The sequence below is a fragment of the Zea mays genome, chromosome 5, assembly GCF_902167145.1.
Source record: "Zea mays cultivar B73 chromosome 5, Zm-B73-REFERENCE-NAM-5.0, whole genome shotgun sequence".
NCBI lineage: Eukaryota > Viridiplantae > Streptophyta > Magnoliopsida > Poales > Poaceae > Zea > Zea mays.
In genome coordinates, this window is record NC_050100.1 from 3,117,226 (window position 1) to 3,132,490 (window position 15,265).

At 44.6% G+C, this 15,265-nt stretch overlaps 3 protein-coding genes, 1 non-coding gene and 1 pseudogene across 10 annotated transcripts; 2 read left to right on the top strand and 3 right to left on the bottom strand.

The window, feature by feature from the left end:
• The first annotated feature begins 193 nt into the window (after positions 1 to 193).
• LOC100276442 (uncharacterized) lies at positions 194 to 3,197 on the top strand. Of its 7 annotated transcripts, none has more exons than XR_004858166.1 (4): positions 197 to 631; positions 715 to 1,048; positions 1,428 to 1,751; positions 1,900 to 2,013. XR_004858166.1 is itself a non-coding variant. In XM_035967874.1 (4 exons), the coding sequence occupies exons 1-4, from the start codon at positions 333 to 335 to the stop codon at positions 2,988 to 2,990; spliced, it is 687 nt and encodes a 228-aa protein (XP_035823767.1). In that variant the 5' UTR covers positions 200 to 332; the 3' UTR covers positions 2,991 to 3,197. The 7 variants fall into 7 exon arrangements, 5 of the variants coding, with proteins under 5 accessions (XP_035823769.1, XP_035823766.1, XP_035823768.1 ...); XM_035967874.1 differs by lacking the exon at positions 1,900 to 2,013 and adding an exon at positions 2,969 to 3,197 and having other exon boundaries at positions 200 to 631; positions 1,720 to 1,751; NM_001367313.1 differs by having other exon boundaries at positions 240 to 631; positions 1,720 to 1,751; positions 1,900 to 2,561.
• Positions 3,198 to 3,516: 319 nt separating this feature from the next.
• On the bottom strand, positions 3,517 to 7,434 carry LOC100191210 (uncharacterized). The gene is made up of 7 exons (NM_001136644.1): positions 7,233 to 7,434; positions 6,946 to 7,034; positions 5,738 to 5,886; positions 5,332 to 5,448; positions 5,115 to 5,231; positions 4,561 to 4,704; positions 3,517 to 4,077 (listed from the first exon to the last, which is right to left on the bottom strand). Exons 1-7 carry the CDS (start codon positions 7,310 to 7,312, stop codon positions 3,934 to 3,936), a joined length of 840 nt encoding a protein of 279 aa, NP_001130116.1. The 5' UTR covers positions 7,313 to 7,434; the 3' UTR covers positions 3,517 to 3,933.
• Positions 7,435 to 10,812: 3,378 nt separating this feature from the next.
• TRNAL-CAA (transfer RNA leucine (anticodon CAA)) lies at positions 10,813 to 10,896 on the bottom strand. The gene has a single exon. It is a non-coding gene; the product is annotated as a tRNA-Leu (tRNA).
• A 261-nt stretch (positions 10,897 to 11,157) lies between these two features.
• Positions 11,158 to 14,061, bottom strand: LOC100274150 (50S ribosomal protein L17, chloroplastic-like). The gene is made up of 3 exons (NM_001148528.1): positions 13,704 to 14,061; positions 11,882 to 12,291; positions 11,158 to 11,376 (listed from the first exon to the last, which is right to left on the bottom strand). Exons 1-2 carry the CDS (start codon positions 13,921 to 13,923, stop codon positions 11,882 to 11,884), a joined length of 630 nt encoding a protein of 209 aa, NP_001142000.1. The 5' UTR covers positions 13,924 to 14,061; the 3' UTR covers positions 11,158 to 11,376.
• LOC103627952 (methylenetetrahydrofolate reductase 1-like) overlaps positions 13,922 to 15,265 on the top strand; it is a 66,875-nt pseudogene continuing 65,531 nt past the window's right edge.

Consider the following 15,265-nt stretch of genomic DNA (forward strand, 5'->3'; position numbering starts at 1 on the left):
ACAAGCTTCAGGCCAGCTGAACACAGTACAGTTTGGCTGCAGATGGGCATTACAAAAATCTCTATTATTAAAACCCCATGGGGTTTGAGCTCCTCCCCACGTTTCACGGAGATTTGCCCTTAGCTGGTGCCGACGCGTGGCTATGGGAAAAAGCCAACACTGCCGCTGACAGTACAGAGAACAGCGTACATAGCACAGTTCTCTGTCCTCGTCTTTTTTCAGTTTCTCTTTCTTCGTCCCGTCAGGAATGCCCTCCTTCCTCTGAGATCTCGGAGTCGCCCTCCTCTTGCCCAAGCCCAGACCGATCGAGGACCAGCCCTGCATCCAGATCTATGTTTTTTGTGCCCCTCCACGTGATCCCTGCTGGCGGAGGTAGCACCGTGTGGGAGAATGACGCCCCCCCACTTCGGCAATATGGTCGCACGGTCGCACCCGTGGTGGCCTGGCCACATCTACAAAGTCAGGCTCACCGTCTCATCGATGACGATGAGGTACACCGCGGCTACCGCGACGGGTTCATCCTGGTCGTCTTCTTCGGCGACAAGAGCACGGGTGGTTCGAGCCCGGCGAGCTCGTCCCCTTCGAGGACCGCTTCACCGAGAAGGCAGCCCACGCCGAGGCCGTCGACAAGGTAGCCCCCCCCCCCCCCCGCCGCATCGCGTTGGCGCTGCTCTGCCAGTGTAGCAACCCTAACGCCTCCCGCCCCCACCCCAGCGACGTCATTTTCTTCCTTGTCAATCTCCCGGCATTCGACACCAACGTTGACTACCACCGCCACCAGACCCAGGCCGCGCGGCAACGATTTGTGCGCAGAAGGAGCTCGACTAAGTGCTTAACGCTGCCATGGCTGATGGCTCAACGGGACGCGGCGGAAAAGGCTGCACACACCGTGCCAGGGATGGAGATGACCACGTTGTTCTCAGCGTACCGTCGCGCAGTGTTTTCGCCCATAGACCACCTACGCCCAAGCGTTGGGACTTCGGGGTGGATCCCGAGCTTCCGCTTGCTACGGACTAGAGAGCCACGGCGGCAGAGCGAGCTCAACAAGGTATCAACACTAATTGGTATAGCAGTAATTTGTTCATGTTTGCATAACATCATCCCTACTAAGTTTTGCTAATGACTTTCCTGAACACTTTTTATTCAACTGTAAGAAACAAAGGCATATGAGCTACATGCATCCTGTATGAGTACCATGTTTCATTAGATGAAGCAGTATTCCTTTAACTTTTAGCTAAAGTATATGTGTTCTGTTTACCATGTTTTGTTCTCTCAAACCAGGATGTTAGCATTCAGACTATTCCAGTCAGAAAGTTATTTCATGCATTACCGAATGAAACCATGAATTCTGTAGTATTTAGTGGGTATATAATGTATTATTGAATTGATTTTGAAGACTATATATTTTGTTTTTTGCTTTATTGAAGGAACTGATTGAAGAAAGAACAACCACCATTTGCATCATCAAGTATCATTTAAGGCGTCATTATTGGGCACTCTTATTTGACCATGTCATAAGATCACCTTACAACATTAAAAATATTGAGAAAAAGTAAACCTTCCTAAACGTTGATTGCAAACTAATGTTTATGTTGGCTTTTCACAAGAATTAGTTTAAACTTGTGGATTGTCATGCTTTCTTCTCTAAAAGAATATTTTAGAAAATACAGTTTGTATTCAGTGCTGATGGGATTGATTTTATCATGGAATATATTTCAGAACCACTTTGGGGCCAACAGTGTCGTAACAAGGTTCGCCCTCGACTCGAGAACCAAGTTGTTAATGAGGCCACCTTCCGGTGTCTAGATTGCTTTGTTGTCCTATTCCTGTTACTATTATCTACACTTACAGATAAGCCTTGTCGATGCATTTTGATCAGCTCCTTTTGTTCCTATGCAGAGGGCCCCTATCGTGCCCACCTTTGGGCGTTTCCCGGCGCTCGTGGGCTAACACAAGCGAGCCCCTTCACTCGCTCTCAAAACCCGGGCTGTGAGAGGAGGGGAAATCTCACTTATAAGCTCACCACGGCCCCCTCCGGCTAGCGAGGTGGTACTAAAGCCGGGCGCTAACGGCTAGGCTCCTGACATCCCATCCCCCTTTTCGGGCGGTATGGCGACTGTCTGCCTCTGATACCAATTGTCAGCGACCTTCCCGGCCTAGCCCACTCAACGCTACACCTTTGGGCGTTTCCCGGCGCTCGTGGGCTAACACAAGCGAGCCCCTTCACTCGCTCTCAAAACCCGGGCTGTGAGAGGAGGGAAAATCTCACTTATAAGCTCACCACGGCCCCCTCCGGCTAGCGAGGTGGTACTAAAGCCGGGCGCTCCTCCATATTATGCTGCTAATATAACATCTAGATATTTTTTTACTGTAAGAACCCTCAGTGTAGGCTCCAAGCGGTAAGCACCACTGCAGTCTGCAGTTAAAATGCGTGTTTCCCTCTACATTGATTATGCATCTATTTAAATTTGGCAGTGTTCTGCTCAACAAATCTGCTTAACATATCAGCAACAATACCGTCTGGAAGACAATTTCTGCTAATGCCAACTTTTTGATCCTCCACTTGTGTGCAGCTTTCTCACCTTAGATGCATTTAAAATTTCTCTATGCACTGATAGACTACTTATGATAATCTAATGTTGATTCCAACAAACATAAGTGTCACTTCCTTTGGCTTAGAACCTAATTTTATAGATGTGTTTAAGAAGTATGCATTCGCGGCTTCTCACCACTCCCTAATGTTGGTGCGTGTTGTTTTGACCACAAATTCGTTCTGAAAATTTTAGGTTTCAAATGCCAATACATTTTAAGGAGATGTACATGTTAGAAATATTTTTCTAAAAACTTGGTTAGAATTAGAGAAGTCTGACTTAGAACCAAGATTATAACCAAGATTAAATGACCTATAATTTGGAGCAACGGGTCCAGTTTAAAGGCATTCATAAACCACTGTACCATCGTAATGCAGAATACTGGAGATGGCTACCTGAACTTATGCTGAGAATCAAGAATGTTTGAGTGCGGTGGAGCATGATTCTCTATTTTATGTTGTGACAGTTGTCAATTATGGTGAAGCAAAGTTTTCCTTAGTAACTCGACTTTTGGTCGATATATTGTATTGCTACCATAAACTTGTTAAAAAATTTTACATGTTGTTAAGAAATGGATTGTGTTCATCAACCTTTTTGGTACTCTTAGCCTGTTCAGTTCAAAAACTAATACACAGATTTCCTATATTCTCTAGCATTTGTTCATTTTGTTAGGGAATGGTTGCCTCTCCCAAACATTATCCGTTCTGTATCAAGCTTTAGAGTTCAAGTTCACAAACACTTGTGAGTCATGACGTATGCATTGGATTGTCTCATTGATCTAAAATTCATATTATTCTATGTTTCTGTTTATTATATAAACTGTCTAATTTACTATACATTAGCTTTATCGTCACCCACTATAGGGCGCCCGAAGAGGCGCCTCATGTTCTAGTGGCGGTTTATGGCACACAGATCACAACAATGTACAAAGCTGATGGTCCTTATTTTGCAACTCGATAATGTCAAAAGGTTATGATACAAGGTCAATGAACCACCTAAATAAAGCTTAGGCCTCTAGTTTAGCAACTTCGCAGTGTACCACCACATACTAGGGTCAAACCGTCAATAACAAATAGAAGGAATGTTCTAACACCATACAACAACCAACCAACGATCCGCGACCGCGACTATCTATCTCATCTTTCCCAGCAGCAGCTTCCCCTGTATGGAGGTGAAACCTAGCTGGCACCGGACGACGGACTCCGCCAGTGAAGGCGCATTGCTTCCTTCACGCATGCCCATGGCAAAACATTGCCCTCCCCAAGGCAGGCATGGCGTCTTTCGTGACGACGACCGCGTAACACACCTGGACAGGGCCAGGTAGGAGAGCACGGGTGTTTCTCTACTGGCCTGTTTTCGCGCGTTTCATACCGCCGTTGCTGAATGGAGAAACGCTCCCAGGGTGAGGGCTGTCCTCTCTCAGGGTTGAGTTCAGCAGCGCCAGCTCCCTGAGCTGTTGCCTCTTGTAGAAATCATGGGACTCGTCCTGCAGAAGATACCGATATGATCTCGTAAGTGCACGTAAATATATAGAATTTTCCAGTAATTAAGAAGCAACTATACGCGTAAAAATATGTACACAAGGTTCAGATTCAGAATAGAACAAACCAAAGAATCAGGTCAATAACCGGTAAGCAAAATTCAAGGAAAAAGTTATGTGGGAAGTGTGGGGTAGTAGGTAAGTCAAAGGCGTTTTTTTTCTCATCTAAGCACACGAATGATGGTGCAAGTCTAAAGGATCTTGACATCATTCATTTTTTTTAAAAAAAATGTTAAACTCTCTGTGCCACGTTTAAATTGTTATCTTCTTAGAATAAAGTGTAGCCTTAAAGAACTATCTCCCAAGTTGAGGTACAAGCATGTTCCAATGGGCAGGAGGAAGGGGTGTCATACAATATCTAGCAGATATAGATATACAATGTGCACACAGCGTAATATATAGGATCCATACAGATCAGCAATCACTCACCACTGGTTTAAGCAATTCTTCTATAATCTCCTGCGCATGTCTCAACCTTGCATCGATGATACTGGCAGGGAACTCGGCCTCTATCAAGATATGCAGAGGATCACTCAGGTGCTCATAGCCTGGTTTTCCCCGTAGTTTGTCCTCCTTGAAAAATCATGAAACGGTGTAGGTAAAGCGTGTCACAAGGGAGCAGAAATAGGAAAGACATAGGCAGAAACAGAGCAATAAAGCATCGTCGGCTTGTTAGGATCAAATAGATTTATGCTGGTGGCAAGGGAATGATAGGTAAGGCAGGCTAGAAGCACATTGCAAAATATTGTAAAAGTAACCGATTATATTGCAGAGAAACCATGAACATTTCTAGGAAAGATGCTGTTTAGAGAACCTTCAATACAGCATTGCAAGTTCAAGAAAAACGGATTGAGATTCAAAGGCTCGCGAACAACATATTTGCCTGAGAGTTATATAAGCAACAGGACTTTAATTTGATGGATGTGAAAAAGAACAGAAACTTTTAGTTCAAAAGAAAAAAAAAGAAAAGAAACTTCTCTTACCTTCCCTGGATCTTTGATGGAACCATTTCCTCTAATGAAAACACGGCACCCAGTGGATGCTTCTACACGCTTTAGAGAATTACCTCTAGGTCCTAAAATGCGCCCCACAAAATTGAACTGGGACATAAGAGAAGAATATATCAACAAAAAGCTTAAAACAGCTAAATGGTTCTTTTGTGTGAACTTCAAGAAGAACTGCACAAGTTGGAGAGCATACATTCGGATAAGAATCAACCGGAACCTCCAGACGAAGAATCTTCTTCACAACTTGGGTGCTAGGACTTGGTGGTGCTCCTTGCCAGTCCATGCTAGTTCGTTGAGGAAAACCTAATCTCTTTGGAATTGTTCACAAGGCAAAAGCATATGTTTTATCAGTATTTGAGACAAAACACATACATGACACATCTTAACGCATGTAAACATGTGCCAGTACATCTTGCATGTAGTTTCCATATTAATTCACTATGACTCTGAAATATCATTGCCAGTTACAAGAAGATATGTGGTTCATCTTTATCAATGTCAAGGGCCAGGACCCCCAGAGGAAAAAAAACACATCCATTTGTGTATGTTAAGTACAGAAGAGTCACCAACTTGATTGCAAATATATTCTGAAGTGTTACCTCTTGTAGTCCGCTCCAAGGACTGAACCCATTGCCAGGGAGATTAGCTCTAGGGTTCGGAGAAGACATCGGACTAGGACTTCTAAACCGATGCCTGTCATGATCGCCAAATCCATGGTTGTGGACAATGCTTGACACCCGCATAATCTCTGGGTGCACAACAAAGGTCAGAACTCAGAAGATCGTTTCATTCATACAGTAAGAAATAGATAGGTCGTGGATTAGAACTAGGCTAACAGAGGCCAGAAGATGACACTCCCACCAAACCATGAGAATCAACAAGAAAAAAATATCAGCAAATACTAAGACATGCACATTGATATAAATCACCTTATTATGCCTGCAATATACAGATGGCCACTTAGCTATGTGGAAAATTATTTTTACAGAATGGCCCAACCAAATAACACGATCAGTGGGCACTTGATCAGTCAATACATTATTCAATCTACAATGTTAAAATAAAGGGAGCCCCTTAGTCTGGTAATATGCATTGAACACAAAGAGTAGAGTCAGCTGACAGAGCACAATTACCCAATCAAGAAAAAAAAAGACATTTCAATGCAAAAACAAAGGCTCCAGCATTTCCAGTATCAGCAACAGTTAGAATCAAATATTATAGGAAGCACAATTTTGTTCGATTTTTTTCTTCATAATAGGTCAGAAATTTCAAATATAAGTAGTAACGTGTATGTTGTGTGATACGTATCCACCCTGTTGCTGGTAATGTGCTGGAAAACATATGAGGATCACCATCAAAACATCCAACACACTTGCACAATTAATACAGGAGCTTTGCCATTGCTTGTGTTAAGATCAACTACAACTACCCCTTGGAAGCATATGAAATATCAACATTAACAGCCAGACCGATCGGCAAAGGTGGCATTATATATCTCCCCAAACCCCGATCATCTATTATTCTGATGACCACTGGATTAAGCTTCGCAACACAAATATAAACCAACGAAACATAAGGAACCGTGGGGGACCGAAGGAGATCGTACGCGTAGAGGTAGAATCCAATGCCATCGAAACCGAGTACTCATCCAAGCATTGAGCGAGGGAGGGAGGGAGGGAGGGCAGCAGTCCCCGGCTGAGTGACGATTGCAGATTGAAGAGCTAGCTCACTCAGATAACCAAAGGAAACCTCTCATCGGGCTTGCAGGAAACGACGAGGCGGGGATCAGAGGGAGGACCTCACTCACCTTGGCTCAGCAGCTTGTTGCATATGGGCAGCACCTGCATGAACGGCCCCAGCTTCTGGTGTTCAGCGAGCAGCTCCGCCAAGTACTGGCTGCGAGAAACCGGACAAACCGATGAGTCATGGCATCAAGCGTGAAGGCTATCGCAGTATCATGGATCATCTATTAAACCAGACAAGAAAAAGGAAGAGAGGGGCGGGGGCGGGGGGGCAAAGAAGCAATCTTGGCAATCTTGGTAGTCGCTGGATAGAAACACAGGAGAATTGAAATCCACACGCGCGCCGCTGTACCTATCGACATCCGGGTTGCTTCTAATCTGAGGGGAGAGGTTTCGCGCAGGGGAGAAGCCCTGGCTGTAGAGCCCCGACATGGCGGCGGCGGCGGAGGAGTCGAAGCGATTGAGATGGGTACGTAGCCCAGGAAGTGGAGGCGAGGCGACGAGAGATGGTGGTGTGTGCGCCGTGTGGGGTGGTAGCAGGAAGAGTGGTAAAAAGGCTCGCTGCTTTAGGGTGCAGCCTGCAGAGCTGGGGGTAGAGGGGTTGGCAGGCAGCCGCAGCCGCTGCCGCTCTGGAAACCCTCCTCTCTCTCTCTCTCGCTCGCAACACGACGCCGATGGAAATTCGGATCGATCGAAACAAAAAAAAACAAAACAATAGATGGGAAACCACCACGAGAAAAACGCAACCTCCTGTTTTTCTCGAGTCACGTCAACAAAGTCTATCTTGCCGCACCCTGGTTTTCCCCGTTTGTGAGGAAAAAAAACAATCTTTTTTTTTCTCTCTCTCGCTCGCTCTCTCTCTCTTAATTTCTCTAGAAAGCCGGCCGGTACGCGCGCGTACGTGGTAGCATCGCCACCGCGTATAGTAGTATACATCTGCAGGTCTGGCTGGCTGAATTAGTTCCGAAAATAAATATATATACACACACGCCGTTTTAAGCTTAAAATCTACAGCTAAACCCCTCTCTGACGACAGCACAGCATGCATGCTTCATCGTGCGTGCGTGATGTCAACAGCTGGAAGCCAAGCCAAGCTGCAAGCTCTAACGGCACACACCTGTTGTTGCAATTGCAAGCAGCTCCTCTGCGCTGTCCATTCTGTCCCGTTGCGGCAAGCTCCAAAACCCCCTTTCCCCCCTCCCCTGGCTCTGAGCTTGCGCTTGCGCCCCGGCGCATGCAGCAGTACGTTGTTGTTGTTGTTGTTGTACTAGGTGCGTGGGGAATTTTCTTTCGGTTTTTTTTGGCTGTCAAGCATTTATTTAGCGGCGTGTGGGCCCCGCATGACATGACTGATTCAAGACTGTCTGTGTGTGGAGTGGTGTGTCTCTCTGGGTTATTGACTGATGACTGGCTGGTACTGGTAGGTGCCGTGCCACGAGGAAACTTTCATGTTTTAACCACGTACTGTAGAGGCCCACGCCAGAAATCACCAGTTTTTTCATCGATCGCGCGAGATGTGTCTGTCGGTCGCTGGTGAGCATGGCATGGGTGTCGCTGTCGTCGGTACACAGCAGCAGGGAGCAGTAGTAGCTTGTAGAGCTAGAGTATAGAGATGGAGCAGAGCGGCCATTTGTGTGGTGGTGGAATGGTGGATACGGTGCAGAGCTTTCCACGCCATGGATATATAGCTAGCGAAAAAGAAATGTACGTACCTATCCATTGCTTGCTCGGGAAATAAATTACGTAAATCGTACTCCCATTAGAAAATAAATGTAACCTATCCACGGTATGAGAATAATAAACTCCATACCGCAAATGGATTTCGAGCAAATATAAGTTTGGGATACATTAATTAATACGATAGAGAGACAACAAAAAAATCACATGCTGTTATTTATTAATTAGAGTAGCTGCTGTACACCCATCTGAACAAAATCAATAGTCTCCCTAAGAACTAACGCAGAGCCTGCCGAGAGAATAACAATATGGAAAACCTTTTGTCGACCAGGTCGCGCCGGGTGGATAGCGGCGCATCCCTCTCCGAAGGCTAAAGCCAGTGCTGACTAGGGATTACTCGAGCTAGCTAGCTAGCTAGCTACCAGTGCAGAAAAAGTGGCCATCAACACTTTGTTCGTCCACGACTCTGACCAGCCATTCATCTGTGTCTTACGACACATCGGCAACCTGTTCGTACCATTTGGATTTAGTGGGATTGAATGAGTTTGAATCCCAAACAAGTCAAACTTTTTCTCAATTTTTTTTTCAATATCATCAAATTCATGTGTATTGGGAATAAGCGAACAAGGACTAAGCTGTTTAGCATACTTTTATATAGTGATGACTGGTGAGCATACTTTATTTATATGTAATGAGCCTTCTCGCAGACCTGAGGGCGTGAATTAGTGAGAACAAGAACCTGGTATGCTCTGGTCCGGGCATCAGCTTTTGTGTCTGCCCCTTTCCATCGGCCTTCACATGCGATGCGCCCCTGCAGCAGCATGCTGCCGGATTTTAATCGCTGTTTCCGGGGGCACGGTGCACCCAACGGGTGGGTGGGTGGGGCGTATGATGACCCTTCCCGTTCGCGTCGCGTCGACAGTGCAAGGCAGAGGAGGCCAAGGAACGACCCACCGGCACCGGCCCGCCGCCCGCGTATGTGCGCAGTGCGCGGGTGGTCGGCGCCGCAGGGGCTCCTCCTGTCTAGAGATGGCAATGGGTACCCGCTACCCGAAACCCGGTGGGTTTTTGCTCTATTAGGGTATGGGTTTGAGTCAATTTCTTTACCCATGGGTTTGTTAATGGGTTCAAATGAAAACCCAACGGGTACGTGGGCATGGGTTTGTTCTTCCACTACCCATACCCGCAAACCCATGGGTTTTTAAAACCCGTCTAAAAATCAACATTCCTTATAAATATTTCTCATAATATTATTAATTGAATATGTTCTAATTGAAATAAACTTCATGTAACAAATTTTATGCTAAAATTAGTTATCACTTGTTCCTTTTATGCTAGCTTATTAATGTATTGATTGTCATTTACATGATGAATTATTTTTATGTTGATGTTAGTGGGTATGGGAAACCCGTTGGGTACCCGAAACCCGCATGGGTATGAGTTTGGGCAAAATTTTATACCCGTCATGGGTATGAGTTTTTTAGCGGACGTATTTTTTCTTCGCGGGTATGGATTTGGGCAAGTAATACCCAGCGGGTTTTTACCCATTACCATCTCTACTCCTGCCCTCCGTCCGTCCGTCGTCCAGAGTCCAGCAGCGTCCTGAGATTCGCGTCGCGTCGCGTCGCGTCGCGTGTATCCACCAGAGTATCCGCATAGGATTCCGTCTCGGGCGTTTATTGCCAGGGAGGGAGGGAGGGAGGGAGGCAGCGCACGTTGCCGCGCCGCGCCCAGCCCAGTGCCTCGTGTCTGCTGCTGCTGCGCTGCGCTGCGTGTGCCTGCCTCGCGCGCTCGGCCGGCTAATCTGATGATTCTGATCTGCCGGTGCCGGTGCTCGTGCTCCCTCGCCCACGCACGAGGGGGGTGCCGCCACCTACCGCACCTGCGGGCGCACGTGGCGGCGTCGTCATTGCCCCCGGGTGCAAGTGCATCCAATGCGCCCGCCGGCACGACCACGCACGCACGTACGTACGTACCCGAACCATCGGTCGGTCGGTCGGTCGCCAGATACGAGATGACAAAGATATCTAACGCAGTACGACGCCTTTCGCTCAGGCTCAGCGGCAACTGCCAGGGGCAGCGCGCAGATCCGTCGACGCGCGCGTCCGGGTCGTCCGGACAAACGCACAGTTGGCAAAACAATCGTAACCAGAAACTGAACAAGAAAAAGGACTCCATACATGACAAAGTATTTGCTAAATGGTATGTAACAGGGGAAAACGAAATGTAATAAAATAACTAAAAATAAAAAATAATGTCAGAAGTGGGGTTCGAACCCACGCCCTCGTTAGAGGACCAGAACTTGAGTCTGGCGCCTTAGACCACTCGGCCATCCTGACTGTTGATGCTTTTTTTGTAGTTTCAAATTACTTAATATTCATATATATGTATTGTAATGCTACTAAAATAGCAACAGAAGTGGACATAAATCAGAAAGAGACGTCCTGTTTTTCTTTAGGGTCAGTTAAAACATGCCGCTCAAAATTTATAAAAATTGGAAACTAATTCATCTTTATGTCACTCCATGGCATCAAAATGAACTACTCATCCAATTTTGTAAATTTTGAATGTCATGTATATAATTATTCTTTTTTTTATGTGAGGCCACGAACTTATTTTCCAGATTATATAATGGCGCCTTGTCAATTACAGAACGAAGTTTGACGAGTTCCAAATTTCACGCGTGATCTACACTTTGGTACAGAACAACTTGATAAGGAAAGGGAAAAAAAAACAGATCTCCGAACGGCAATGCGCAAACATGACCACTCAGCCTGCATGGCACCAACCAATGAAACCACAGCAACCGATGGAAAATCCTACAGATAAAAATAACATAAGCTGTAAGAAACTCATCTCCAACAAAGTATCAGGAAGCAGAATAAAATTTGCTGAATACACAACAGGCAAGCAGCTGAACGAATTTTCATTTTTTTTCCCTTTCCAATAGTACTAGGGCCACTATCCCACATCCCCACTGCAACAGCGTTACCTTACCAAACTAGTAGCAGAGACATTATTTATAGAAGTCAACACACACCATAATCCTTGACAACACCTTACCAGCCACATTGGAAAATCTTGAGTGTGTTTGGAAATAGAGGGTATTTTTCTCGTGTCATTTTTTCACATTATTATTTCCCTCTTCAAAAAAAAAACGATTTCCCTCGTAGGTCGCAGCGTTAGCACGGGCATACTTCTGGTAACGATAAGAATACTAGTTTGTCTTGTTGACAGTCTAGGTCAACACATGGAATAATAAGTGCGGTTTAGTGACCTTGGAAGTTCAGATTTCAGGAATCACATAGCAAGATATTCAATTACCTAAACAAGCTCAATGTACGCCATAGGTGCATTATCTCCCCGCCTCGGGAACGTCGGGATGATCCTTGTGTAGCCACCTTCTCGGTCTCCATACCTGTCTGCAACCTCAGCAAACAAGGCATGGACGATATGCTTCTCATAAATAAATGCCAGAGCCTGTCTCCTCTTGTGAAGAGATCCATCCTTTGCCAACGTGATCATCTTCTCGACATACTTCCTCATTGCCTTTGCCCTTGGCTTTGTAGTCTTTATCCTCCCATGCTTCAGCAGCTGTGTGGTAAGCCCACGCAACAGCGCTTTCCTTTGATCCGGAGGCCTGTTAAGTTTAGGAACGCGTCTCCCATGTCGCATCGCAACTATCCTTCCACGGGCATCAATACCAAACAACCGATGCTCAAAGCTTGAGTTCTCTACAGTAGGTTTGACAAAAAAAACCAGTGAAGGAGCTTGTAGGAAATTTCAAAAGAAGGTTCAACCACAATCCTAGTTTTTTCAGTGTGCATCGTAGTTATGAAATTTGAGTGAAAAGGCTGATCTAATGACATATTCTGACATCATAACAAACCAGACCAAGCTGATACAGCCACAGCAGGTGTGTAAAACTAGTATTTAAAATATGTACATACTGTCATGCTGAATGGCAATTAAACTGCAGCTGTGTGCTAACCGCAAATAAATAATGCAATCAAGTAAAATAACATAATCTTTATACAAAGTGGCTAACTTTCTTTCTGTTGGAGCTTTGTTAAAAGGGTAAAGTGCATTTTTCAACCTCCAACTTACATGACAGTTTGATTTCCAGCCTTGAACTATGAAACCGGGTAGTAATACATAACTTTTAACTGTCAAAACTGGATAAATTTGGTCCTCTTGCTGGTTCAAAGGTGGCTTTCTATTTTATAAATATAATAAAGCTGGTCAACTATCTAAAAATTTATAAATAAATTATTTTAAAACAAAAAGGTAAAACTAGTACCAACTTTTTCCTAAAAAATGCTATCTACCTATTTATAATCTATATAGTTATTTGAACTTTTTTAATTGCTTTATTGCTCATATTCGTTACTATTATTTATTTCAAACCAATAATATCCAAATAACTCTGAATAGAGCACCGAAAGATACATAACCCTTTTAGAATAAAACCAGTGTTACAATGAATTATTTATGAATTTCTAGAGATCAAACCAAAATTTTATTATTTTTAAGAAATTGGAAAAACCACCTTAAAACCAGCAAGAGTACCAATGCATCCCATTTTGACAGTTGAAGGGCACCGGTTTCACAGTTCAAATTTGAAAATCAGACTATCATGTAAGGTCCTGTTGAAAGCACCCAATTTGTAAGAAACTGGTTTATGAAAATTGAGTTGGTTTCAAACATATCAGTTTATGTCCTAGTTTATAGAAACTAGATTTCCATTTTCTTAAAAACCAAAAAGCTAGGCTCCTCTAGCTAAAATTAGTTTATGAAAATTGAGTTGGTTCCAAACACAATAACCCAGTTTCTAAAAACTAAAGATAGAAAATGGATTCTTAAAAACAAGGTCGCTTCCAAACAAAGCCTAAGTTCGAGGTTGAAAAGCGCACTTCACTTTTGTTAAAATATATTTATATCATGACACAACATGTCGCACTTTGTGGTGTATTATGCATTTATGAACTAACAATTGACACTCCTATAGTAATTTATAACTGTTCCCTGACTCGCTACAAACTCTGTGACATTCCTGGTACAGTGGTACGACATCCATCGGCAACGAACATGCAGCACACTATAATCTCGGGCCTAATAACTCAGGCATTTGCTACGATTCCTTTACCAGCGCCGAGGGAGAGGAGATTCGAGACGGGCGCGAGGCCGGAGAAGGACCCGAGGCAGCCGACCGATGCAGCCGTGGCCGCCGCCGCGGGCGAGAACGACGAACGGAGCCTTCCCGCGGGGGAGGGGCGGAGTGCGGGGAGGGACGTACGGAGGGAAGCCATGCTCCAGGTCGAGGCGGAGATCGCCGGCGACGGGGAGGCGGAGGGGAAGGCCGCCATGGCGGAGGGCGGAGGAGAGCGGGCGAGCAGCGAGCTGGGGGAGCGGGATTGCCGGATTGGCTGGAGCCGCTGGAGAGAGGAGACGCCGCTCGGCTTTGAACCGGATAACGTTTGACACGCTCGTGCTGTGGATTGGGTTTCTGCACGTTGTAATGGGCTTCATGACCGGGGCAAAATGGGTTTGATTTTGTAATGGGCTGACGTCTAACAGTGGCTTGTTTTGTGCAGCTTTTTAATGAACTAGAATAAAGCTGCGGCCTATCGGGCGCTATGGCTTTCACATAATCATATAATCATATGAAATTGTAGTTTACAATGAGTAAAAAAAATTCGTTGATGCAGCAACCAATTCATATAAACAAACTCAGCATGATCATAGAACAATTTGTTGTTACAAAGACACCATACTCAAGTTAGGATCAGGTTTCGATCAGAATACAACTTTGAAATACAATATACATGTAGGGCATCAAAAGCTAGGGATATAATGAAAGCTCTGCATAAATGTTTGAAGTTTGAACTCCAACAAAAAAGGTTGTTCACAACATGAACATGATCGATCGTGCTGAAACTATGCATGTGAAGAAAACATATGTCCCTAAGCTAGGTACTGTCCACTGAGACAAAAATGTCTTAAAGAAAAGGTGTGCAGGAAGAGCACAACTAAATAAGAAGGGCAGAGTTGTACTCACTATTTTATATTGTGTAATGTAGTTTAGCAACATATGTGACCATGGCCTGATGTAATACTCACCCCTATGCAGAATTAGAACCATTGTGCAATACTCAAGCCATTGTCCATGCAGAGAATTTCACCAGCTTTTTCTAGAGTTCCTCCAACATGCTGTAACAAGCATATGCATGTACATAACTTCGAAATTTCAGACAGAAAGTGGATTACTTTACCAACAGAAGAAATGTATGGCAGTGTTAAACGTGGAACCAAGAAAATAGCTAGGACAATCCCTTACCACCTCACAGAATTTAGCTACAAACATTCGCAACCGATGACACAAGCAGATAACTCCAAAAAGCCTAGCTTCACCCACAAAAAACTCTGCACCTATTCAAGCGCCTTGGGCATGTTAGAAGATTCAACAATGTATGTCAAGTGAGAAAAAGTGATTTAGGAAACAACATCAAGATATTGTTATAATCAATTGTAATCTCAACATGTCTCACTTTCACCAAACAAAGGCCTAGATCTGGCTCCAATTTTATAGTATGGTATAAGCAAGGAGAGGAGGGCCGCTAGAAAGTGTTGGTTCTAAGGACTTTATAAAGGCGATAGGTTAGTTACGTTTATATATGAAAAATCGAGATCCGGTGATATAATGCAAGG